We start from the raw sequence: 26,961 nt of genomic DNA, 5'->3' as shown, positions 1-26,961 counted from the left end.
TTAACTTGGTCAAAAACTCCAAAATACAGCACACTATCCAGATTATCACCCATATTGACCTTGCCACGATTAAAACAACTGTTTATAGACCAAAAGATCATGAAAGCAAACAAAAAATATACCCATGGAAACTAGACTCAAATTGGTACAACTTTGATGAAGGCATCATAATAATAAGATACTTACAACAGTTTAAAAAATGGAATGTAAAATGCATCTGTAATCTGTCCGAGAGAGCTTCTAAGGGTTTCTTTCCAAGAGTAGGGGTAAAAAGTGGTGAAGTGTGAGAAGTGGTGACCTGCACGCCTCAATTTCTTCTGGAAAGGGAGTTATGACCTTGTATGACATCTTGAGGTATGGTGGTTACGTTACAAAACGGTAAAAATAGTGAAGGGGAATGGCTGCTACTGCTGCAGTGTAGAATGGAGGTGATGAGGTGGAATTTCCTCTCACATCAAGGGACTATTTGGGGCTGTTGAGGGCAGAGGCTGATTTGCCATGTGTGGGTGGAAGCTTCCTCAAGAAGTTTTGCCAAGATGACCAAAATTTGTGGGGCTTAATAGGCCTTAAATAAGTGAGCTTCATTATTTGGAGTTTAAACAAGGTTTGGTTAGAGTTTAAGATGCTATCAAACCTAAATCCAATTTTTCTTGGCTCAACCAAATTTTCAAGGTTTAAAGGGTTGGATAATGATGTTATAACATGAATTTGAGGAATTAATAGCATGTGAAAGTGATTTAATCAAGTGATTAAACACAATGCTAGAAATTGGATCAAATAGGGCTTGGAGGCCAACATTAGGGTTTGGGAAAAATGTTTAGGGTTTTGGTTTCAACCAAACTTTAGGGATTTTAATTGGATTCTAAGTATTTAGGATTTCACTAGGGTTGAAACCTTCTTTGTTTTGGCACAATTTGGATGGTTGGATGGAATTGGTTTTGCTTAGGTGGTATGATCTCACACTTTAATTTCCTTCACAATCCATCTCAGGGTTCCTCTTAGTGCTAAATTTCCTTCACAATCCGTCTTAGGGTTCCTCTTGGTGCTAAGTGAACAATACTACTCACCAAATGTTACTAAAATTTTTTCAAGTGTCCAAATAAAAATACTCTAAACTAATTTGGATATTCTACACTGTGATTTTGAAAACACTGCACTTAGTGCTACTATTGAGGTTACTATTCACTTCAGGAAAGTGAAAAATTAACTTTACACCGAAAAATCCTAAACATACATACTAAACTAACTCTGCAATTCGTTTATCGAAATTTAACTCCGAAATGCCTCAAAATAAACAAAACGCGTTTTCGAACAAGCGTTTTATCCAAAAATTGAAAATGAGATTATTGTGCTATAAAGTCTTAAATAATCAACTGAGTCTAATGGCACCGTAGTGAGTGGTAATACTGACTATGCTAAAAGACTAAAACCTACGCCATTGGTTGATTCGTGAAAACTTACAGAGTTTTCGCGATATTCCTAAAGCCTAGAGAAATTCCACCAATGAATTTCTGACGAGCTGTTACAAAGGGTGGCAATTTAGGTGCATAAAACCCTTGAAAGCGCAAGGGTATACGGTTTGTGTCATTTTTTCTTTTCTTAGGTGAATAGTGATGATTTTGGCTTGGCTTATGGTATCGTCTTTGGCCAACTCTTAGGTTTGGTTTTAGGTGACATAATGAGGCTTGAATGGTGCAGAAAATATTTATGAAATCTTGTGGAAGAGGCATGGCTTTGGTAGCTTGTTGAAGGGTTGCATGGTTTTGCACCAAGGGTGCCGATTGGTGGGTTATAGTGGCATTGACATGTCATAGCCTCAAATGACATGGGTTAGATTAATTCTAACCTTCAAGGGTTGCCTAAGAGTGATGCAAAATTAGTGTAAAAGACAAAAATCTCAAATCTTATGTTATGAAGAAAAGGGTATCAAGAAAACTATGCAAGTCAAGATGCTTTGAGTTACTATTTATAGGTGAGATGAATAATAATTCTTAACTCAAGTTAGAAGCCTAACTATGGTTGGAAGAGAACCCTAAGGGCATGTGATTGTGGCTTGGTTAAGATTAGAACCAATGGTATGGTGTATGTTGGTCCCATTTGGAAGAGTGAAATTTAATAAAAGGCTTGTGCTTTTCAAGTGTTGGGATCTTTATTGAGCCATATGAAGAAGCCTTTGTTGTGGGCCTAGAAGTGGACCTTTGCTTGGCCTTATGTCCAGACTTATTGGGCCTTCCCTTGACCTCAATAGTCCACTAAGTTGGGTCCCAACTTTGGGTCTTTCCTAAATTGGGCCTATAGCATTGGATCTTGCTAAGTTGGGTTGGGCCCAATAGTCTTTATGTTTACTAAGTTGGGCTTAGTATCTTGTGTCTATCAAGTTGGGCTTAAATTCTTAGGGTCTGTCCTTAGCGTAAACTAGCTAGGGCCTTTATTTAAACCATTCATGGGCCTTCTCTAAATCCATCTAATACTTAGCCAAAACACTTAGCCCATTAATGTAAGAAATTTCCAATATGCCACTTGTCATTTTATCATTAGCCTCTTGGTACATTTCTTGAAAATTAATAAAGCACTAAAAATTCTTCAAAATAATATTACTAAACCGATCAAGTCCTAAAAATTTATTTTTTCTTAAATATATCAACTTCTACTTAGCTAGGGTCATGGCTATTAGGGTCAAGGCCGAAACTGTTTTTAAGTGGGGTGTTACAATTGTGACATCCACTATTTCTTCATGTCTATTTACGTATTTTCAAAGATCATATGTGATATATATAGTTTCTATTTTCACATATAAAAAATCATGTTATTCTCTATCAAAAGAGGAAATGACGGTACCGTATGTTTATTGCCACTACTGTTATATTCTTCTACGTCTGCTTCCTGCTACAAATTAAACCATTACTCTCCAACCAGTCTTGTTTTTCAAACATTGCTCTTATACCACTGTGTTGGTATAATTCATTTAAATGCACTTCTCACTCTTCTAGGAGTAGGTAAAAACAAACAAAATGAAGAATATTCGAGGTGGGATCAGGATCTCCCTTTCTGCCTACCTTGAATTTCTATTTTTGATGTTCTACATCACTTAACCTTCAAAATGCAATATCAACCATATAATTGTCAAGAATTCATTCAACAAAAAGCCATGCAGGAAAAACACCAGAAAAGATATAACGAAACAAGACATTAAATATAACTTTCAGCATAAACTTCAACGTGATCTTCCTTATTTCAGGGATGTAACTGTCATAATGCAGTCTGATTTTCGAAACCACCGTACTTTGGAACCACTGCACATTGGCTTCTTTCTCTTTCTTCTCACCATCTCCAGTACCGCCTTCACGGGCGGGTTCTTTGTCTTTCTTGTCATGATCACCTCCGTTAGCTTCTTTTGGTTTTTTATCTCTGTCTTCTTCTTTGTTGGGCAGGACGACCTCGACGCTCGTCTTCAGCTTCTCTTCAAGGTAGGGAACTAGCCCCTTCACATCCACAGTGCCCTTTACTGTCACCAGATCTTTGGCCGCATGTACATCCACCTTAGCAACTCCTGCATCCAGATTGGTCTAAAATAAGGTTCCAGAATATCTGGCCCCCCAAAAGTTAACTAGAGAAATATTAAATAAATTGTAAAATTAAAGACAAGGAATTTGATGCGTTTGCATCAATCATGAAAATACACTATAAGAAAATTATTTATTTGTGGCCAGTTAATTTCAATGAAATGATTATTTACAGTTAAAATGAGTCTGTTTTGATCATAAATAATCTTTTCGTTGTAATTAAATAATCACAAAAGTCTGTTTTTTTTATAGTGACAGTTTGATTCAAAACATTATTGAATAATTAAAAGATTATGAAAATGAAATAAGAGAATGGTTACCTTTAAATCTCAATATGGTCTTCCGTATCTTATGGATGCAATCATTACAATGAAGTTCGATCTTCAGAACCGTCGTACTGATCTGGACCCATAAAAAATTGCTCAAAATTTAGTTTGAATAACGCATTAAAACTCAAATTTTACAATTCCAAATAACCTCCTCACAAATGCAAAAGTTTGTCCTGCATATGTCAGGTTGTAAATATACGAGGCTTACTTGATAAGCCACTCAAGATTGTCTTACGTTTGGGTATTAAGAATACCTCAAGTATTCTTATTACTATTCTTTACTTTATTATTACTTTTCACCTATTTTTTTACTATTCATTACTTTTTACCTACTATTCATTATTCTATTATTATTTTTCACTACTTTTTCACTACTATTCATAAATATTTTCAACACTTCTCAAGTATTCTCACTATCCAAACGTAGCCTGAGTTAAGCTGATCTAGTCCGACTAGGCTTGTTCAATAAACGAGACGATTATAAACAAAAAAATCTGATCAATTATTTAACGATACAATTAATATAAAATTTGACTTTTTTGTTTGGATTAAAAAATCATCACAACTCATATTATCTAATCATTATAATTTTTTTAAACTTTTAAACAAAATATAATAAACAATTTAACGTTTTCAAATTTTAAAATAAAAATAATATTAAAAATTATATTATAATAATATTTTATTTAACTTTTTAACTCTCATCTCATCTTATATCAACTCCTGAACTCACTATCCAAACCTCTCCTAAACATGTATAAAATAAAACAACTTCATATTTTTTATAATACTATCTTTAGCTTTATAATGAGCATGTATCAATTATTTAAAAAATAATAATAGAGTAATGTTATTTACTACAATCTTATCTCATATCCATCCCAATACGTAGTAAATGCAGCACTTTCTATCACCTTTAGATCATTCCTTATTCTCTTACAAACCAATCCAAAGGTTGATGAATAATGTCACCCCATCATAGTGGGATAAGAGTTGGATGAGGGCATAGAATGCAAAACTTTCCTAGCAAAAATCAAAGTTTGTTTAGCAAAATCTATAGATAAATTTGAGATATAATATAAATTGTTTTTGCAAAACTTAAGGAGTTTGAAACAATCCTAAACTTAGTTAAATGTTAGATGAATTGTATGCACGTGAACATAAATATAACTCGATGATAAAGTCCAGTTCAACAGCTCATATTCAAATAAAAACTTGCAAACAAAATTTGACAACCCCTACTACTCGCTAGCTCTTGTTTCAACATTTTCTAAATTTTTTCATGTATTGTCTTTGTCTTATATAATTGTTGGAATGATAAAATATTTGTGAACACTATATTTTTATTTTTAGTTTTAAACGGTTCTTGACATGACATGATCCGAATAAATAAATAGTTAAATTAGATTATGTCGGGTCAACTCATTAAATAATGTTGTCGGATTCAAGTCAAGGTTTTTGACTCCCTTAGTTATTCATATCGAGTTCTGGTTAACACAAAGTTTACCCAAACTCGAATGACCCAACACGAACCTAACACAACCCGACACATTTGAAAGCCTTATCTTGAACACTTCTTGGAACCCTAGTAATATTTAGAAAATAATTTATTTTGTTATTATTTTGTATTATTTTTTATGTTAGCATTATTTTATATGTGATTTTAAATCATTATTTTATAATTAGTCCATTGGTTAGGTATTTACGATCATTTAATATAGTACTTTTTAGAAAGTCTAGCACTCAAGTTTGGATAATAATTTATACTATTGAGAATATTTGAAGACAGGATAGAGATAGACAAATGTTTTGGTCTAGGAACTGATATTAAACCCAAGACCTAAAGCCCATATGAGAAGCAACTAAGACCCATGACCCATTGGAAGACGCAAGACCCGTTACCCTAAGACTTCACCTAATTTGAATATACGTGTGGTAGACCCGCATTTCACCCCATGCACGTAGCAACATTGATATTGCCCTATAAGTTCTGACCATTGAAACAACCTTGAACCTCCTCCATTCTGTTTCCCTTGCCACCACGAGCCTCTTTAAACACTGTCTTGAACCATTGCTAAGGTCCTCACAGTTGCATACCAACGCGCACACGTACTGCACTGGAACCTTGGTTTTAGTGTTATGATTATGAGGTTTAAAGGTTTAACCATATTCGTATCCAACAATCCTAGGGTTTTGGATCAATGGCTAGGTGTTTAACAATTGGTATCAAAGTTACGTCCAAGTCACGAGTTAAAGTCACAGAGGGGACAACCTACAAACTGAATTAAAATGCATTGGTACTATATGTGCGCATAGTGTTAAGTTATTGAATATTGATAGATGAGTGAAGCCTCCAATAGGGAAAGGGCTATCATCGGGTCAGTGTTGATAGAGTGGGCTACCGTGGATGTTAGATTCAGAAGTGTAATGGAATATTATGATCGTAAGGGTTAAAAGTTTAACCAAATTAGTATCCAATAGTACTAGGACATTGGATCAATGGTTGGGTATTTAATAATCGGTTGTAACCATAACGAAAGTCAGTTTAATCACCACCTAACCTCCTCAATCTCATCGAGCAATCCATTTCGGTGGTGGGGCAATGGAAACCATGAGAGGCAAGCTACCTGAACATATATACGGGCTCTAAAGGGCCGCACAAATCACACTAGAGACATTGCCATTCTCAACCACCACCAACCAGCCGTGAACGCCTCAATCGTTGGGTGAGCCCAGTATCCTCCAAACCTACAGCCTAGTCCCTAACTTCCATCGTGGTCAATTTCCTTACCTGAGGTATACACTATGTTTTTGTTAACCAAACCAGGGGAGAGGTCTCGGTTTTAATTCTAAGCCATGCTCATTGCCACAACTGTGACTTGTTTTCTCTAGCTATAGGTCTCTTCCTTGTCCCTTATATGTGTGTTTAGACTTATAATCGTCGACCAAAGGGAGCAGACAATGCATGTAAAGTGTTGTGTGTGGGTTGATGTATAGTGGTTGGAATCATGAGGCATACAACAATGCATACATGTTAGGGTTGTCAAGTTAGTGCAATAGTACCACGGATGGGAACGATGTATAAAAGACAGGCATTGAGGTCTCATGATGGGTATAAGTCGGTTGGGCATGAATCATACATGTGCGTGTGTGTGTGTGAGTGCATGTTCGGGTTTGAGGATGCAAGGAATATGGGATGCCGTGTGTACATATAATTAATCCAAAAATTATGTGTGCTCTCGATGCCCCAAAGAAAAGCATTAAGAGGTATGACTCAAGTACAAATAGGCCTAGGATGGAAGTGTTTGAAAATGTATAAAAAAAAAAATAAAAAAAAAAAAGGTGAATTGCCCTACGTGTGGTAATGTAACTCAGGTTGATCATTATTTTATGTATCTAGGAATGTATTTTCTAGTTTGAGGTTTATGAGTCTTGGTTGAGTTACCTATGGAAGTGCTTCGTTAAGGATTAAACCCACTTGAGTATTTCAGGCTATAAGTTGCATAATGATGGAGAGTGGTATTTTGGAGTCTATTACATCATGTGGAGTATTTTTAGGTTAAGTAATGGGGATTGGTAATATTTTTGTATGATTTTATAGTAGAATTAAAATAGAGCAATCACAAATAAATGAGGTATTAAATGTCGTGCCTATAATTAGGGTTAAGATGCGATAATTTTAGATGTCAAGGGAAGTCGTTAGGCATAGCTACATGTTTCATATCTGAATTTTAGTTAATGTAAGGAAATGCTTATTTATCTATATGAATTATCATAGGCCAGGTTCCACTTGACGGCTTTGTGACACATGCATTTAAGCTTATTTTGCACAAGAATTGAGGTAATTTGCGGCTATTATCATATTTTCCCTACATCATTTTACGTAAATTGAGATGTTATTTTATAATTTTATAATATAGTAAATTGTATAAAGCTATACGTGTCTATGAGCCATCTTAGCTAACCCCTATTTGAACCCTTACCTATTATGAAGATAAATGCATGTGATTGTGAGATTGCATGAATGGCGAAGTGATTGAATACTATATGGTATGAATATGTATACTAAATGAATGAAAGGTAAGGTAAGGTAGGGCAAGGCAAAAACAAAGGAAAGAAAATGAAAAAGTATGGTTGCATGTGACTATTGAGGTAAATGATCTGGCCATAATAGTGCAGACAATACCATGAAGTTAGGAGGATTACAACGCCAGAATGCATCAACAATGGTGTAACTAGTTCACTAGCCATAGAACGAGCTACGATCGCAAGGGTGGTTAATCTAGCATACAGGACTAACAATGTGTAACGATCATTAGGGATATGAGGTTAAGGAATATATGTTTCTTTTTTTTGCTTTCAGATTAATGTTATGTATGCTATGAGGTTGATGTTACTTAAGAATGTTAATGTTTGATTGTAAACCTAAACTACTATTATGTTTACTGCTTGATGTAGTTCTTACTAAGTATTTGACTTATTTTTGTCTTATGTGTTCATGTTTTCCTAACCCAGGAGAGGAGGATATTGAAGAACATGATTTTGTTAAAGGGGATGATATCGAGGTTTAAAGCATTCAGGAGGAATTTCATTTATTTATAGTTACATAGTAATTTTGTAGCACATAGCTATTTTATTTCTTTTCAATTAGTGCTAGTTTATTTTTAGAGATTTTCATTAATAAAATACTCTTATTCTCATTGATGTTTATGGGATCTTTTATATTTGGCGCTATGGTGTAAATTTTTTAAGGTTAAGGTTAGTAGCATTTATTTCCTCTAGATTTTAAACCCTAGAGGGATAGTGTGTTGTTGTTGGTATCAGAGCTCAGGTTTTAAATGATTCTGTACACTTTTCCAAACAAGAGAAAAATAATATTTTCAAACAAAAAGCAAAAAATAATTCAAATATTTTCAAATCCCAAAATAAAAATAACATTAAAAATTTATACTCTAACAATATTTTAATTTTATAATATTTTTTATTCAATTTTTTTCTCTCTCTTTCTCAAAATCTCATAAAATATTAACTCAAACTATCTCACTATTATTCACAAACCATCTTACTACTATTCACAAAATTTTCATCTCATCTTATTCCCTAAGCATCCCCTATGTTAACACTTGTATGTCAAATCTCTCCTAGCACTAGGACTAACTTAAATACCCTTGAGGACCCTAATGGGCAAGATGAGAGTCGTGAGGTGCTTGTCGCTACAACAATAAAGTTCTTCTAGAACATGGTGGAGGGACATTGTAATAGCCCGTAATAAATTCAATAGATAAATTTATTTAAGCTTTAGGATCATCATGAAACCTCTGGAAAAGTCTCATGAATCGAGCAATCATGTAGGCTTGAATCTGTAAGCATATTCAGTTTCTGGCCCACTCAGTTGTCAAAAATGTAATTTATCTGATGTAGTTAGGAATGTGGGAATGACGAATAGTTTGCGACATTAGTCTTATATGAATATTTATAATTTTATAGTGCAATAAAATGATTTTCATTTTCTGGACAATGGCTGTTCGAAAACTCGTTTTGATTTCTTTAAGACACTTAGGAGTTGAATTTCGCAAAATGAAATATGCTCCTAGTTTCGTAAAATTATTTATGATTTTGTAGTGCAAGTTTATTTTCACTACTTTTGGAGTGAATGGTAACTCCTATGTTAACGCCACGTGGCACACAATCCAGTTGTTTCAAATCAAAATTTGGAATGTCCAAATCAGTCTAGAGAAGTTTCATTTAGACACTTGACATCAAGAGAAACTATGAGATGGAAATGCAAAGGAAAGGAATGAAAAATCATGCTTTGTGATCATGCCACAAGCAAAGACTCCATTTCATCCAACCATCCATTTTTGTGCAAAACAAAATAGGGTTTCAACCCTAGTAAAATCTCAAATACTTGGAATCCAATTGAAACCCACAATGCCCTATGGAAGCCAAAATCCTAATGGTTTCCCTAACCTTAAATGAAACCGGTTTTGAGCTTAGTGTTTAATCATTTCATTAAATCACTTCCATGTGCTATTAACCATTCAAACTCATGTCATTACACCCTTATCCATTCTTTTATGCCATATTATTTTCATTAGACCAAGACAGATTGGGTTTGAGCTTGAAAGAAGCTAAAACTCCAAACCAAACCCTATTATCTTCATTAGGCTCATTAAGGCCACCGAGTTGCACCACCTATGCATGGCTTCTCGGAGAATTTTTTCCACCACCATGAGTGTACTTCTTTTGCCCACGTTAAGCCCAAATAGTGGTTGATGGGAAGGCAAAAAGCCACCTCACTACCACTCTAACACAGCAGCAACAGCAGAGCACAAAATTGTGTGTTGTGGCCCCTAGTTTTGGGCATGGTTTTGGTTGACAACCCATCACCAAAAAGTCACCCTCACATCCATTCTCAACCCCTCCAGCAGTATAACTACCGTCCATGGTCATTCCCTTAGTCTTTTGTCACTTTTGAAACCCTTTATTGGGAGAGCTCAAGGAGAAGCTTTAGAAAACTTTTCTAGCCTTTTTTGCTTGAGTTTATCGAGACCTTTGTAAATAGATTCTAAGGAAATTCTCTTCACATAAGTTGTTTCTACTTGAGGCTAGTTTCCATTTTTATATTTTTTGTGATTTTGCATGGAGTTTGGGTTAGTGAAAATTCTATTTAAGCATGCAAATGTCATACTAGACGATAAACTGAACAGTGTGTGATTCTTTATTTTTTCTTATGATGTTCTTGACAAAATATTGGTTTTATATTTTTATGGTTTAGAGTTATCATATTATCATCCAATTTAGATTTAAATTTGGTTCATATTGAGAGTTTTTACATAGAGTTTGTGATTTTGCATGATATGAGAATGTTTGAAACTGGAGGTGTAAAAATGATTTCTGTTTTGAATAAGTTTGGATCTTTTGCTTTCAAAACATGCTCCTATGGTCTTGATATTCACATATGTTATTCTTTAAAATTTAATATATGTGTAATGTTATTTTCAAGATTTATGGTGTTGACCTTTAGGATATGAATTTTTATGCATGTTAAGTTCTGATTAGGTCTTATACTTAAGGCTCAAGGATGTATATGTGTTTCTATGCAAATTTTGCCATGTGATCTTAGGTTTGATGCTTAGATATGTTTTATAACTTAAATATGAAGTATATGATGTTGTTCTTTGATGATTTACTTCATGAAAAATTTGGATCTAGTGGTTTGATTGTAAACCAAAACATATATTACTCAGTTTTAGAGTATACGTTCAAACCGATTGTGTTGAATGTTATTTTGTGACTTATGTGATTGTGGTTTAATTATTTAAGCATGATCATCCTTAAGATTGTTTTATGAATATATTTAGAATTTGTCTGGGGGCATCACAGGCATGGTGGGACCCATAGGACCATTGGTGGGGTATACACTATAGTTCACCTGCCACGTCCACGTACCTTCGATAGAAGAACCAAAGTTATGGATGTAGAAAACTAGATTAAGAGGATCGAAATATCTTTAGGCCACTTTTCTATACCCATAAATAGGAGATGTAGTTTGTAACCAACACACTAATGGACATGACAAACAAATGGTGAAGAGGTACTAGGGGACTCCACTAGTAGGAACACAGGGAGGGAGTTCTTATTCCTTGGGAGTGCTTTAATAAGACATTTCTTGAGAACGTCTCTCTAAGTACACTTCGAGAGACCAAGGCAAGATAGTTTGTTGACCTAGCACAAGGTAACATGACTATGGGCAAGTACACCAATAGATTGTTGGTTTTCCATTTTTATGAGTATTTGATTCCTAACGAGGAAAAGCAAGCAAATAAGTTCAAGCTTGGTTTGAACCCAAGGATCCGTATCAGTTTGATACTCCTTAGCATCTAACACTTTTATAAGCTGGTCACTAGGGCCACTATGCTAGAGGTGGACATTAGTGAGAGTATTATGGCTAGCAATTAGAGGAAGTGTCAACAACAATAGTAGTCGGGACAGAAACTTCCTTAGAGCAAGAGGCCCTTCGAGGGCAATGCATAGAACTGTAGTTAGGGTGCCACCAGAGAATGGGAAAAGTAACTGCCCACTTTGTCAAAATTGTGGCAAGATGCATAAGGGTAGGTGTATATTTGGATCTGACACAAGTTCCAAGTGTTGGAAGCCTAGATGCATATCACGAGACTGCCCCTAACTCTACAATATTACAGCTCAAGCTACTATCATGAAATAGAAGAAGGACATTGCCCATGTTGGAGTATTTGCACTGACTCAGAATGAAACTAATGCATCTAATGATCTGTTCATAGGTATCCTTTCACTATTCTCTGGTATAGCTTTGGTGTTATATGATTCAAGTGCCACACAATTTTTTAATTCACTTGCATATGCTTGTGACTGTGATAGAACTTTTGAACCCCTCAATTGTATGTTATCTGATTCTACATTATTGGGAGATCATGTAGTATGTTGGTTCTCAAGGGCTTTGAAGTTGGAATTAAGGGATGATGCCTCCCTACAGATTTTTTGATCCTTGATATCACAGGGTTAGATGTGATTCTGGATATGGTTTGGTTGGGTCGATACTATGCTTGTTTGAAGCGTAATAGGAAAGAGTTGATGTTCAGACCTCTAGGAGGGGAGGAATTTTGTTTTAGTGAGTACGTAGAAATCCCCAGTATTACTTTAAACACTACAGGATTCTAAAATGATGCGAAAAGGCTGCATGAGATTTCTAGCAAGTGTAGTTGCAAGTCAAAATGATGGCCTAAGTTGGAAGATATCTCAGTGGTGAAAGAGTTTCGAGACATATTTTTAGAGGACACACTAGGGCTACCTCTAGATCGAGATTCACATTGATATTTTTCCTAGTACAACCCCTATCTCCTACGCTCCATAGGGTGCACATAGGCTCCATATTTTACATCCATTCTAGTGTTTCCACTTAGGGTGCATTGGTGTTGTTTATGAAGAAGGATTGATCAATGAGGCTCTGTATAGATTATAGGGAATTGAATAGGGTAACAATTAATAACAAGTATCCATTGCCTAGGAATGAAGACCTATTCAACCAGTTACAAGGAGCTCAAGTCTTCTTCAAAATTGCTCTACATTCAGGATACCACTAGTTGAAGATCAAGGGAGAAGGCGTACCCAAGGCAACTTTTAGAACTCGTTACGAACAATGAGTTTTTGGTGATGTCTTTTGGTTTGACTAATACCCAGTTGCATTTATAGACAACATTCTCATTACTCCAAGAGCATTGAGAAACTTGAGGAGCACTTGATAATTTTTCTATAGACCTTAAGGAAGTAGAAATTTTATTCCAAGTTCAAAAAGTGTCAGTTCTAGCTTCATGAGATCTCTTTTCTTGGACATGTTGTATATGAAAATGGGATTTTAGTTGACCTAACCAAAGTGAAAGTAGTTTCCAGTTGGCCCAAGCCCACTAATGTACACGAAGTCATAAGCTTTTTGGCACTTGGTGGATACTACAAGATATTTGTATAAAGGTTTTTTAGTATTGCAACACCGATGGCCAAGTTGATCCAAAAGTATGAAAGGTTTATCTGGACAAGGGAGTGCGATGATTGTTTTTAGGAGTCAAAGAAGAGACTTGTGATGGCACCAATGCTCACCATTCCCGCAAATATCGATGGTTTTGTTATTTATAGTGATGTTTTACTTAAGGGCTTGGATTGTGTCTTTATGCAGCATGGGAAAGTAGTGGCATATGCCTCACGACAACTTAAGAATTATGACCAAAATTATCAAACCCATAATTTGGAACTTGTAATAGTCTTTGCACTTAGTATGTGGAGGCATTGCCTTTAACGGGTACACTATGAGGTATTTATCAATCGCAAGAGCATGAAGTATTGCTTCACCTAGAAAGTCTTGAACATGGGGCATAGAAGATGGTTGGAGTTGTTGAAGGATTATGATTGCAATATCAACAACCATTAGGGGTAATATGAATGTGGTTGCAGAAGCCTTTAGTAGAAAGTCATCTCACATACTTTGGATACTATGATTACACCTCATAGGCATATGCTATTAGATATGGAACATGATGGCATTGAGATGGTCAGGGAGGCGTAGACACAGCTGAGTAGCCTTGTCCTTGGTTCAGTAGTGTTGGATCAGATCTAGAGTTCCCGAGTAGGTGATTTAGGCCTAAAGAAGATGGTGGATCAAGTACGAGAAGGGAATAAGCCAAAATTCAAAATGACAGAGGATTGTACTTTATGATATGGTAACAAGACTAGTGTGCCTGATAAAACTGATATTCATGAGTTGATTTTGAAAGAAGCACACTGGTCCTTGTATACAGCTCACCCAAGGAGTGCCAAGATTTACTCAGATTTGGGCAGCATTATCAGTTGAGTGGTATGAAGAGGGATGTGGCGACCTATCTAGCTTAGTGTTTGAAAAGTTAGCAGGTCAAGGTCGAGCATCGGAGGCATTCAGGGACACAACAGCCAATCCTGATACCAGTGTGGACATGGCATGAGATTAGGTTGGATTATGTATTAGGATTTTCGAGTGCACCAAAAGGTTAGGATTAGGCATGGGAGATTGAAGTTAAACTGTCAAAGTCTGATGACGTATCCTACAGAGAGGTTGTTAGAGTGCTACATCAAAGAGATTGTTAGACTCCATGATGTTTTGTCCAAGATAGTGTCTGACAGAGATGTCCGATTCACCTTGGCATTTTGGAGTGTATAAAGGGAGTTGGGAACTAAATTGACTTACAACACAGCTTTTCATATGCAAACAGATGGTCAGTCTGAGAGGACCATATAGATTCTGGAAGATATGCTCTGAGATGGTGTGTTGGGTTTCAAAGGAAGTTGGGTCAAATACTCTCAACTTATCGATTGTATACAACAACTTATCGAGGTTGTACTGTCTAAAGTTTTGTATGGGTGCAAGTGTTGATCCCCTCTGAATTGGGATGAGGAAAGAGATGAGGATGACGGGTTGAGAGTTAATTTAGAACAAGTATGACAGGGTAGCAGTGATCCAGTAGAGATTGGCAGTAGGTCAAGAGAGACAGAAAAAGTATGTAGACTATAGACACAAGGAGCTACAATTATATTCAATGGACAAGGTATTTCTCAGGGTTGTCCTAATGAAGGGTGTTATGAGGTTTAGGAGATAGGGCAAGCTGAGCCTAATATATACCATTTAAGATATTAGAGAGAGATGGAGTTGTGGCTTACAGACTAGCATTAATACCTCATTTATCTGTTATGCATGATGAATTCCATGTCTCAATGTTGTGGCTTTGAGATATTTTTTATGTTTCGCATGCACTAGAGAATGTGCCAGTTTAGGTTCAAAAGGGTTTCACTTTGGGGAGTGACATATAGAGATCTTGGAGTGGAGAGAGCAGATACCTTGCAAACAGACTATCCCAATGGTGACATTGTGATGGAACAAACACTCAAAGAGAGGCCACATGGAGCAGAAGGAGTACATGAGGGACAAGTACCCATCTATTTTGCTTGAGGTATGTGCAAATCTCGAGGATGAGATTGTAACCCCAAAATGATTTAGAAAATAATTTATTTTATTATTATCTTGTACTATTGTTTATTATGCCTGCTAGCATTATTTTATGTGTGATTTTAAATATTATTTATTATTAGTCAATTGATTAGGTATTTACAATCATTTTATGTAGGGTATTTTTCTAGGAAGCCTAGCTCAGGTTTTGATAGATTATTAGGTTATAATTTATTCTATTATGGATATTTGGAAACATATTAGAGATAGACCCTATAGGTATTTTAGGACTTGTGTTAGTGGGTTTAGAAGTTTATTGAGATGGGTTAACTTTGGGGTAGTGACTCAAGCCCATGACCCATTGGAAAACCCAACCCTAAGACTCAAATCAATTTGTATTTAAGTGTAGTAGACCCGCGTTTCACCCCATGCACGTAGCAATACTGTTGTTGCCCTAGGAGGTTCTGACCACTTAAGCAGCCACAAATCTCTTCCACTATGTTCCCCTTGCCACCACTAGCCTCTTCGAGCGCCGCCTTGAGTTACCGATAAGGTCCTTACCATTGCACACCTAGGCACACACACAACGTATAGGGACCTCGGTTTCGTCTGTAGCCACCACAAAAACCTATCTAACCACCACCTAACCTCCTCAGCGCCACTAAGAAATGCCTTGCAACAAAACCCATGGAGACAAATCAAGAACCAAGAGAGACAAATTGCATGAAGGTTGATGTGACTAAATACTAAATAGCATTAATATGTATGTAAAATGAATGAGAGATAAGGTAAGGCTAAAGAAAGGAAAGAAAAGGAAAGGTATGATTTCATATGATTATTGAGGTAAATGATTTGTCCATGACAGTGAAGATAGTACCATGAGGTTAGGGGTCGATTACAGTGCCGAAATGCATCATTGGATGTGTACTTAGTGATGACCCATTCGGAGGAGGTTAGGTTCTTATTCACTAGCCACAAAAAGAGCCATGACTGCAAGGGTCGCTAATCGTTTTTAAAGTTCATGATTAAAGATATGATGATAAGGAATGAATGTTTCTCTTTTATGCTTTGAGGTTAATGTGATGTATGCTATGAGGTTGATGTTACTAGATAATGTTAATGTTTAACTAAAAACCTAGATTGTTATTATGTTTACTACATGATGTAGTTCTTACTAAGCATTTGACTTTTTTTTTTCATCTATTTCTAACCTAGGTGAGAAGGATTATGGGAGTGCTATAGAATAGGATAAGGTTTAGGGTAAGGCAGAGCAAAAGTCCAAAAATCCGACTCCGAATGCGACTCCACTCCAATTCTGCTTTGAATCCAACAAAACAAAGTCATTGGATTTTTTTATTTAATTTTTCAATCGGAGTCAGAGGTGTTGCAGACTCCGACTCCAAGCCGATCCAACTCCAACTTTCCTCGACTTCAATATTGTACATTTTTTATAAAAATATGAATCTATCAATATATTTATCATATATATTGGCATAGTTATGTACTTATATAACTTGAACTTATACAGTTAAGTTCAATAATATACTAGGATGAGCTACTTATTATAAAAAAATATACTTATACTACAATATAAATAGACTACTAAGAGTTTAGTATATGTAAACATTATAGTATTACTACCATACATAATCAAGTATAGAAATAAGTTAGATACTAGTTTTGAAATAAGTCTAGTATAATAAGTTAATAATACATAATCCTAATTTACTAAAGTATAATAACATGTAACTAAACATTAAAAAGTCTACTATGTAATTAAGTTAGAAATAAGTTAGACATTAGTATAATAACATTTAATACTAATTTATAATAAATTAGACACTATAGTATAAGTCTTGTATAACATGTAATTAGATACTAGAAATAAGTCTAGTATAGAAATAAGTTATAAATAAGTTAGACACTAGTATAATATAATAACATGTAATTAGACACTATAGTATAAGTTTAGTACAGAAGTAAGTCTAATATAATAAGTTAATAACACATAATACTATAGTATAATAACATGTAATTAGACACTAGGGCACTCCCCTCGCCACAGCCCATCCAGGCAACAAGAGCCCCTAAGCGAGATTCGGACCATATCAGGAGGGTTTACTAGAGGCGAAGCATCATCATCCACTAGGAAGGCTCACTACTAGAGGGCTAGGTTTGAAGAGGTCAAACGATCAAACGACCCCCGAAGTTAGCTAGAATGGGGGAAGTGCCAATATCTTTCGGCAACAAACATTGTGAGGGCATATTGTACCCACATGGTGGCACCATGGTCGTCTCTTTGCTCACCACTAACTACACCTACAGGATTTTGATTGATAATGGGAGTTTGGCAGATTACCTATATTGGGTGTGGTAACCCTATCAAAGCTAGGTTCATATTCTTATTTATTTTATTTTCTGATTCGATCCCAATGAACTTAAGCTTGGTGATTGGAGAAGGTTAAGGGTGTAATATTGAATTAGGCCATATTTTGTGGATGTAATCAGCACCCAAGCCAAAGGAAAGAGGCCCAACACTTACTCATTTCGACACTTTAAGGTGTAGGGTTTGGGAAAAAAACCTAATTAGGGTTTTGAGTAAGGAGAAAGTGGCACTCCATTTGCATAAGAAACACTTGAGTTTCCCTAAGCCATAATCATTAGGCTCCTAGAGAAAGGGAGTATCATCTTCTTTAAGAAGCATCCACCACTAGTTCCTCATGCATTGAAGCCCTAAAGCTTCTAGAAGAAGCCAAGTGAAGGAAGAAAGCCTTAGGTTTTTAGTACACCTAGGGCACATGCCAACCTCACCCTCCACCATGCCACTTGGCAATCATGCAACTTCACTCTATGGATTCATTGTAGCTGGACTCAAAAGTGAGACAAGGGAAGAAGAGAAATGGATTTTGGAAATCAAATGGACACACACACACCACCCTCACTATGTTTACCACATGGAATTCATGCTTAAGCACCTTAGAATCTCTAGAAGATGCAATCCATGAGGAAGTGCAAAAGACACGTGGGGATTTTTAGACTTGGGATTAGGGTTCCAAAAATCCTAGTGAATTTGAACACTTGGCAAGCATGCAAAATGAGTTATGAACTCTCTATAGTACTTTAGGATTTCGACCACAAGGTGTACACGCCAATCATGTGTAGCTTCTAAAAGAATCTTTGAGGATTCTAGGGATGGCAAGAGCCACATGTCCACTCCATGCCAATTGGCAATCATGCATTGATTAACTTTAGATTCATTGCATCTTGACACAAAAAGGGTTGGAAGAAGGTGCGACATGTTCTCCATGCAAGGGAAACCCTTAGGTTCCCAAAGGAAAACAATGAGGAGGATATGAAGGGGCATTCGGCTAGGGCTAGAAGAAGAACCCACACGGTGCCCATGCAAGAGATTTCTGAAGACTTTTCACTTTTCTAGAAGATAGGAGAGAGAATGAGTGGGGGAATAAAAAACATTTATAAAGGGACATTGAATGACAAGCACCCTTTACCCTTGCTAGAGGAAAACCAAGAGTCATTTGTTGCATTTCAGATCTTTCCCTCCCCTCACCTCTCTATCTCGCCTACTCTAGAAGAAAAAATCTCAAACACTATTTTCCTTTCAACCAAACTCCATTTTCTTACATCGAAGGATTGGAGATTCAAGAATACCTTGTGGGAAAGGATTGCACAGTAAGAACTCTGAAGCTTCTATCACAAGTCTTTGTCATGAACACACACACTCTTATGAGGGTTTGAGTTGAAGAGGCTCAACTTAAGGGAGTAAAGAATGTGAGTTTTGTCCTTGTAATATAGTCCCATGGGATAAATGAAGTTTTTGGTTCAACTACAAGAAGGCAACCATGCATAACCTCAATTGGTATGGTTTGTCTAGGGTTCCTCTTCTAAAAAACCCGAGCTTGATGGCAAGATGGGAAAAAGGGAGTGAAGATGTTCGGCCATTAGGGTTTTTTCAAGTGTAACCACCCTTATCTCACACTTACACCACACACTTCTATTCTTCAAATCGTGTGTGTATAAGTTATGAGAGTCACAAAGGGGCATGTAGCCAATTAGGGTTAAGATCATAAAATCCTGGTACACGCCACCCATGTTTGGTTTAATGTTTGATTCCAAAGTCTAATGGTTTGAAAACATACAATTTAAGCTTGCTTGATCGTTGCCATTTTCTTTACATCGAGATAATGTTAGCCTCTAACCTACTCTTGGATAATGTATTTATTTTGTGTGTAAACTCTGCATCTTGATTGTTCAAATTGGATTATGGAATTGCTAATTGTTACATGTTGTGATTCATATCTCTTATGTGCATGCTATGCTTAAATGTTGCTTGTGAATGGTTGGTTCGTATGACATGTTTGGATTTGGAGAATTGGTATTTGATTTGTTGAACTCTCGCATGTGGTATGCAAGTATATTTTTCAGCATGTTCTAATTCCTTCAAGTTGTACAAGTGATGCATGCACTCTTTTGCATATGGCACAAGTACCTGACATTATTTCTTGAAAGTTACATGGTTACATGTCTCATATTTTCGGGTTGTACATTGAAAATCAATGCTAGGATGGGAAAATATTCTAGTGGAACTCTATTATCAACTCTAGAATGATTAAATTAGAGTAGTGACCCTTGGGTTGATGAAGTATAGTCAACAAACTTCAAAGGGGTCATTTTTAAAGGATTCTGGAGCGAAATAGCAACGCCTAACGCTACTTTGTGAAATACATTGAAAATGCGGTGAAGGTGAATTGAAAACTATCGTATCATATGAACTTTGATGTATTCACACCTAGTCAAGAGGGCCAGCAATGTGATTTAGCAATTAGAAGGAAGCCCACGGTTCCTGAGAGTAGGTGTGAGGTATCCACCCACATTTTCATATGGTTTAATGATTACAAATGATTGACTTGAATTGAAATTGTGATATTTCTCTACATGGTCATTTTGTTAGTCTGTTACATGGGTCAATGATTTTAAAAACAATATGTACAAGAAATAAGTGAGTGTCAGTCAAGTTCTTGACCATGCTCATGCATTCATACTCATGGTGTGCCTTATACAAGTTTATGTTATCTTTCTCTATGTTATTAGTTTAACTTGATGAGATTTTTTGAAATCTCATTGTAGTAGTTTTTACTACCATTCCCCCGAGAATGATAGAAGTTGTGACAGGACCCAAAGACACTACACAAGATGGATGAGTTGCCTGACCTAATTGACGACGAGTTCACTATAAAGGCTCGATACCATGTGGCTATTTCATGTTTAAAAGATACCTCACATTTTTCTAAAGGAGATTGAGGACATTCTAAATGTATATTACACCCCACAATGGGCTCCCGAGCTTAAGGAAGCTCTCACCCTAGAGAACCATTTGGATTATGTGAATGACTATATCATTAAGGCAAGAGAATTTATATTGGAAGCTCAAGAGTTCACGCGAAGTTTTGATTTACAACTTTCCGGACCCCATGTCTTAGAAAAGGATATTTTATTTTGATGGATTTTGTAAGCCACAAGGGTTGTATTTTGGAACCTTTATTTTGTATTGGGAGATATTTTGGGATTAATAATTACTTTTATCTGGTACCATATTTTATTGCTCAAAACTTCATTTAGATATGAGATTTTTCCGCTGCAATTATTACATACTGTTAAAAACATGTTAGGTGCATTGCATGTTAACTATCATGAACGATGGGTGTCTAACTTTAAGTTGCATGTCCCGATACTTCAGTCTTCGTCCAATCCCTTTCAGGGTATGGGGGTGTGGATATGTTTAAAAGAATGTAAGTTCAAGAGGGCAGGCTATAGCCAACACCTACACCATTGAAAGGAAATAGTGCAATCTATTTGGCACCATCAATCTACCCATCACAGAGGGAAACTGGCCCTACACTACAACCATGATGGCAAACTTTCTAGTGGTGAGAGCCTGCTCAACACATAATGCAATCATTGGTCACCAAACCTGAATAAGATAAGGTGATCACCTCAACCTACCACTTAAAGATGAATTTCCTAATAGAGGTGGAAGTCTAGGAGGTTCGAGGCAAACAAGTGCTAGCAAGAGAATGTTATTCCCAAGAACTATTAAATGAAGGGAAGGTTTGCACCGCGCTAAAGCTGAAAAAGTGAATGGAGATCTGATTTCCCCACCGCCCAAGCTCATTAAGCAGTTAATAGAGACATGAGGTGAGAAGGAGTTGAAGCAAGTGAAGTAGCCGAGCCTTTGGAGTTGGTCGCCTTGTATCCCAAGCGGCCAAATGCTACTGCAAGAATAGGAATGCACATTGCGCTTGAGCTTGGAGTTACGATCGAGAACATGTCGGTGATAGACACATAACTAATAGAGCATTGCCTATTAGGGGTGTAACCGGTCCGGTCCGGTTCGGTGTAACCGGTCCGGTCCGGTTCGGTTTTGGACAAAATCTAAGACCAAACCGGTATGTACCGGTTTTGTATTTTCCAAAACCGATTACGCACCGGTTACTCTCCTAAACCGGTACTTCCGATTTTACCTGTTTCCAGTCCGATTTTTCAGTTTTTTTAAAATGTAAATTTCACAGTTTGTCATTAAAAATTTGTTTATAAAAAAAAATGATTTAAAAAAATTTGTTTTATACTTTTATTAAAAAAAATATGTTTTAACTTAATTGATAAACATTTGTTTATCAACCCCAATTGATAAACATTAATTTCAGGCCACACTACACAGATATTATTCAAGTAGAAAAATTACAAAACCATATCAATGTAATTTACTAATTTCACAAACCTAATTTCGGATTTAAAAAATCCTAATATCACAAATATTATCTATCATAATTTCAAACTAATTTCACAAACCCAATCACAAAATCCTAATATCACAAACACAATAATCAACACAATCACAAAAAATCCTAAATTTCGGATTCAAAAACCCTAATATCACAAAACTGAAAATCCAATCAAGATTCACAAAAATCCCAATATCACAAAACCCAATCACAGAAACCCTAATATCACAAAATCCAATCACAAAAATCTTAATATAATAATATGTAATTTCAAAAAAAAAGAAAACTTACCGAGGGGCAGATTCGACAGAGAGACGGGCCGACTTCGAGAGAGTTGAGAGAAGAAAGAGTAAGAGACGACAGACGAGCGAGTTGAGAGATGAGAGAGTGAGACATGGGAGAGTTGAGAGTGAGAGACGGGAGAGTTGGGAGACAAGAGAGTGACTCAGTGAGAGACGGGAGAGTTAAGAGTGAGAGACGAGAGAGTGAGAGACGACTCAGATGAGAGAGTTGAGAACTTGAGAGACGAAAGAGTGAGAGACGGCCAGACGGGAGAGTTGAGAGAGCGACTGAGCAAGAGACGAGAGCGTGAGCTGCGTGAGAGATGACAGACGAGGGACTGGAGGCTGGAGCAAACGAGGGACAATTTAAGTGTTTAACCGTTTAATTGTCATGAAAACGGCGCCGTTTGGCTTTTCTATTTAATTAATATTTGATTATTTTCAATGTGTTTTTTTTAAATGATATTATTTTCAATGTAATACATTTAATAATTTAATATAACTATATATAAATATTTGTAATACATTTAATATACTATAGTCAAATATATTATATATTAGACTATATAATATATATATTTATAATACATTTAATATACTATAGTCTAATAGTATTAATATTAGTCTATTAGTATAGTTATATATTAGTATTAGTTATAGTGATTTAGTATAACTATATTAGTATAAGTATGACTATAGTCTATATTAAATTATTAGTATTAGTTAAATAGTTATATACTTATATATTAGTATAGGTATATAATATATTAGACTAGTCTAATAGTATTAATATTAGCCTACTAGTATAGTTATATATTAGTATTAGTTATAATGATTTAGTATAACTATATTAGTATAACTATAACTATAGTCTATATTAAACTATTAATATTAGTTAAATAGTTATAGACTTATATATTAATATAGCTATATAATATATTAGACTATATAATAGATTAATAGTATTAATATTAATCCGTTAGTATAGTTATATTATATATATTAGTATTAGTTATAGTGATTTAGTATAACTATATTAGTATAAGTATAACTATAGTCTATATTAAACTATTAGTATTAGACTATTAGTTAAATAGTTATAGACTTGTATATTAGTATAGCTATATAATATATTAGACTATATAATAGTATTAATATTTGCCTATTAGTATAGTTATATATTAGTATTAGTTATAAACTTTTAGTGATTTAGTATAGCTATATTAGTATAAGTATAACTATAGTCTATATTAGACTATTAGTATTAGATTATTAGTTAGACTATATAATAGTATTAATATTATACTATTAGTATAGCTATTTATTAGTATAGCTATATAATATAACTATAGTCTATATTAGACTATAAGTATAACTATAGCTATAGTGAGTTTGTTAATTGTTATATTAGTATTTGTTAATTGTTACAGTGAGTTTAATTTCTTATAACTATATTATTGATAGTATTATCGTGATAGTATTAGTATAGTAATTTATTATAGTGATAGTATTAGTATAGTAATTTAGTATTAGTAATTAGTATTAATTAATTACTATATCATTATTTTATATGTGATTATTTAGTATAGTATTTATTTAGCTATATATAATATATCAATATAATTAGTTATATATTAGTATAGCTATAAATAAAATGTTATTAATAATTTAAATATATATTTTATGTTTAAAGTATATGATAAATTAAATTTTCACATTTAAGATTAAAATTTTATTTTATAAATTATAATAATATTATCTTATATATAATTATATTAATAACATATGATCAAACAAATTACAAATGTTCATATTTAAGATTAACATTTTATGTTATAATTTTTAAATTATAATATGAAATTATTTCATATATAATTATATATTATATATAAAATTTATATATAAGAAATATTTTGTATAATATTAATTTTGTATAAAACTTATATATATATATATAATTTTTATCTTTTTATTTTTTTTCCAACCGGGTCGGTCCGGTCCGGTCCAGTCTTGGAAACCATGGAACCGGAAGCGGACCGGGTCCAGCCTGTTTTACGGTTACAAGAACCGGTCTCGGACCGGACCGGTTCAAAACCGGTCCAATCGGTCCGGTCCGGTTTTCCGGTCCAAACTTACACCCCTATTGCCTATGTGTCGACCCCACAATAAAGAAAGTGAGGCAAATGTGAAGAAGCTATAAGGCTGATTAGAAGTATGCGGCAATAGAAAATGAAGTAGAATGCTTGCTATAAGGCTGGGTTTGAGAGAGTCTCATTATCTAGAATGGCTATCAAACGGTAGTGCTGGTGAAGAAAGGAATCCAGAACAGTATTTTGCTCCTACCTTATTTCCTTTGATCTTGTTGGTCATGTTATTTTTAACAATTTGTGTTATCGTGGTTTTGTTGGTTAGAGTTTGGAACTGTATTTAACTTCTCTTTTTCTATAATCTTGGTATAAATTTAGGACTGTGCTATGTGTACTTAAGGATTTTAATCATGTATTGTGGCAGTGGCGTTGTGTTTTTTATATGCAATTTATTAAGCAGTGGATGGCAGGTTGATGGACCATGCATGGTGGCTCATAGCTGCTAGTACTTACCATTTGGGGCATTGGGAGTTAGCTTGGCTAGATGGTTAAACAATATTATGCACTATTTGTTGGGGCAGCAGAACGAGTAGTCATTTTAGTAATCATTTTACTGTTTTTTTTTTTTGGTCCGCATAGCCTTGGGACTATATGCTATGACGCATATGAAGTTTTAGTAATATTTTAATTTTTGCATATATGAAGGCTGTCTTTTCTTGTAATATTTTTAGTAAACTCAAAAGCACGCAAAAAATATTCTAGTAATATGAAAATTTTGATTTAGAAATTGGATGAATATGGAGCCTACTGTAGGAGTGCAAAGGCATTAATTAAGAAGTAATGCTATTTATCATCATAATTTTCATCATATTTTTATCATCTCATAATGTGATATTAGATGATTGTGGACTATTTATTATATTTTATTTGTAAACTTATTACCTAATGTTATATTATAGAATGATGAGAAGATAATATAAAAAATGATGATGAATAAATTTTTTCTTAATTAAGATATTAATTTTCGTGAGATTTAAAAGTATTACCTATAACGCTTTAATAGAAAGACCAAAAAGTCTCTGGCCCCAAAAAAAAAAAAAAAAAACCCAAATCAGACGTATGCTCCGGTATCCATTAAATTTTAATAGATTTCGAGTGGAGTGGAGTTTAGGTTGTTCGGAGTCGAAGTCCGACCAAATCGAGATCGGAATCCGATTTTTGGATGCCGCCTCCGACAACGTCAGTGCACTGCCCTAGGCTAGCCATATGTGTAAGTTACTGCAAAGTCATTGCCGTCAACGGCAGATGCTAACGAGAGAAAGATTGTGGAACGCAAGTTAAGAGTGTACGTAGTACCTCTTTGGGCTTTTCATCGTCTTCTTTGGTCTTATGATCCCCACCGCCTTCTTTCTTCAGCCTCGGAGAGATGAGCTCCCCCTTCTTCTTCGTCTTCCCCTCCAGCTTCTTATCTCCACCGTCATCTTTCTTCGGCCTCGGAGAGACAAGCTCCACGATCTTCTTCGTCTTCTTCTCCAGCTTCTCCTTGATCAGCGCTGGGTCCACTTTCCCCGTTACTGTCAATTTGTTAGCCGCGAAATCTGCCTTCACGTCTTCAACACCTATATTCATAGATCATCAATAACGATGCTATTAGGAACGTGCTTATGCATAGAATTGGGAAAAAAAAAAAAAAAAATCATCCTGTATTTTTGGAGAATAGATTCTCCGTTTCAATTCTGTGCTGAAACTTGTCGCTAAAAGTGTCGTGGATTTTCAAGTATACCATCGAGACTGCTAACGAATCTAACGACTTTCTTGGTGCAGCCGTCGCAATGAAAGTCCATCTTAAAAACGGCGGTGCCGTGGTCTTTCTTGTCGTCGGGCTTCTTCTGATCCGCCTCATGATTCTTCTCGCGTTGATCTTTCTGATTCACACAAACAAAGAGAAAAACTAAAAACTAAAAAACAAAACAAAAAAGAAAGCAAATTATGTTAGCAGCTAGCGCATAATCGAAGAGCTGAAGCTGCTATATGTAGATAGAAATGAGAGTTATGACTGACCACACCCATCGGCGACAATCGCAGCGACTGTGAATGACGAAGAGAATTGTTGGAAGGATTAACAATGGCAGACAAAGCTGGCTGTATTATTGTATTGATATTCGTTTAATTAATAGGATGGTATTGTCACTATGGCAACAGATCATGTGGAAATAGAGTGGAATATTATTGAATTGAGAATTAGTTAAGAGATTAATGAAGAAAAATGATTAATTAATTGTTAGTGCTGGCGTGTCAATTTAAAACAATTAGACAGTATTAAAGTAAGATATTGACGTAAAAGACCACGTACTTTCGTCGTAAGAGACGCGAAAATCTTGGGTTCCATTAAAAG

At 35.2% G+C, this 26,961-nt stretch overlaps 1 protein-coding gene across 1 annotated transcript; it reads right to left on the bottom strand.

Moving 5' to 3' along the window:
• Window positions 1-3,013: 3,013 nt before the first annotated feature.
• On the bottom strand, window positions 3,014-26,746 carry LOC121264468 (heavy metal-associated isoprenylated plant protein 3-like). Its single transcript, XM_041167646.1, has 5 exons — window positions 26,628-26,746; window positions 26,350-26,524; window positions 25,923-26,185; window positions 3,884-3,965; window positions 3,014-3,550 (listed from the first exon to the last, which is right to left on the bottom strand). Exons 1-5 carry the CDS (start codon window positions 26,634-26,636, stop codon window positions 3,132-3,134), a joined length of 948 nt encoding a protein of 315 aa, XP_041023580.1. The 5' UTR covers window positions 26,637-26,746; the 3' UTR covers window positions 3,014-3,131.
• Between the last annotated feature and the right edge of the window lie 215 nt (window positions 26,747-26,961).

Source organism: Juglans microcarpa x Juglans regia, chromosome 5D, assembly GCF_004785595.1.
Source record: "Juglans microcarpa x Juglans regia isolate MS1-56 chromosome 5D, Jm3101_v1.0, whole genome shotgun sequence".
NCBI lineage: Eukaryota > Viridiplantae > Streptophyta > Magnoliopsida > Fagales > Juglandaceae > Juglans > Juglans microcarpa x Juglans regia.
The sequence above is the reverse complement of the archived record's forward strand: the minus strand, read 5'-3'. Positions and strand labels throughout refer to the sequence as shown.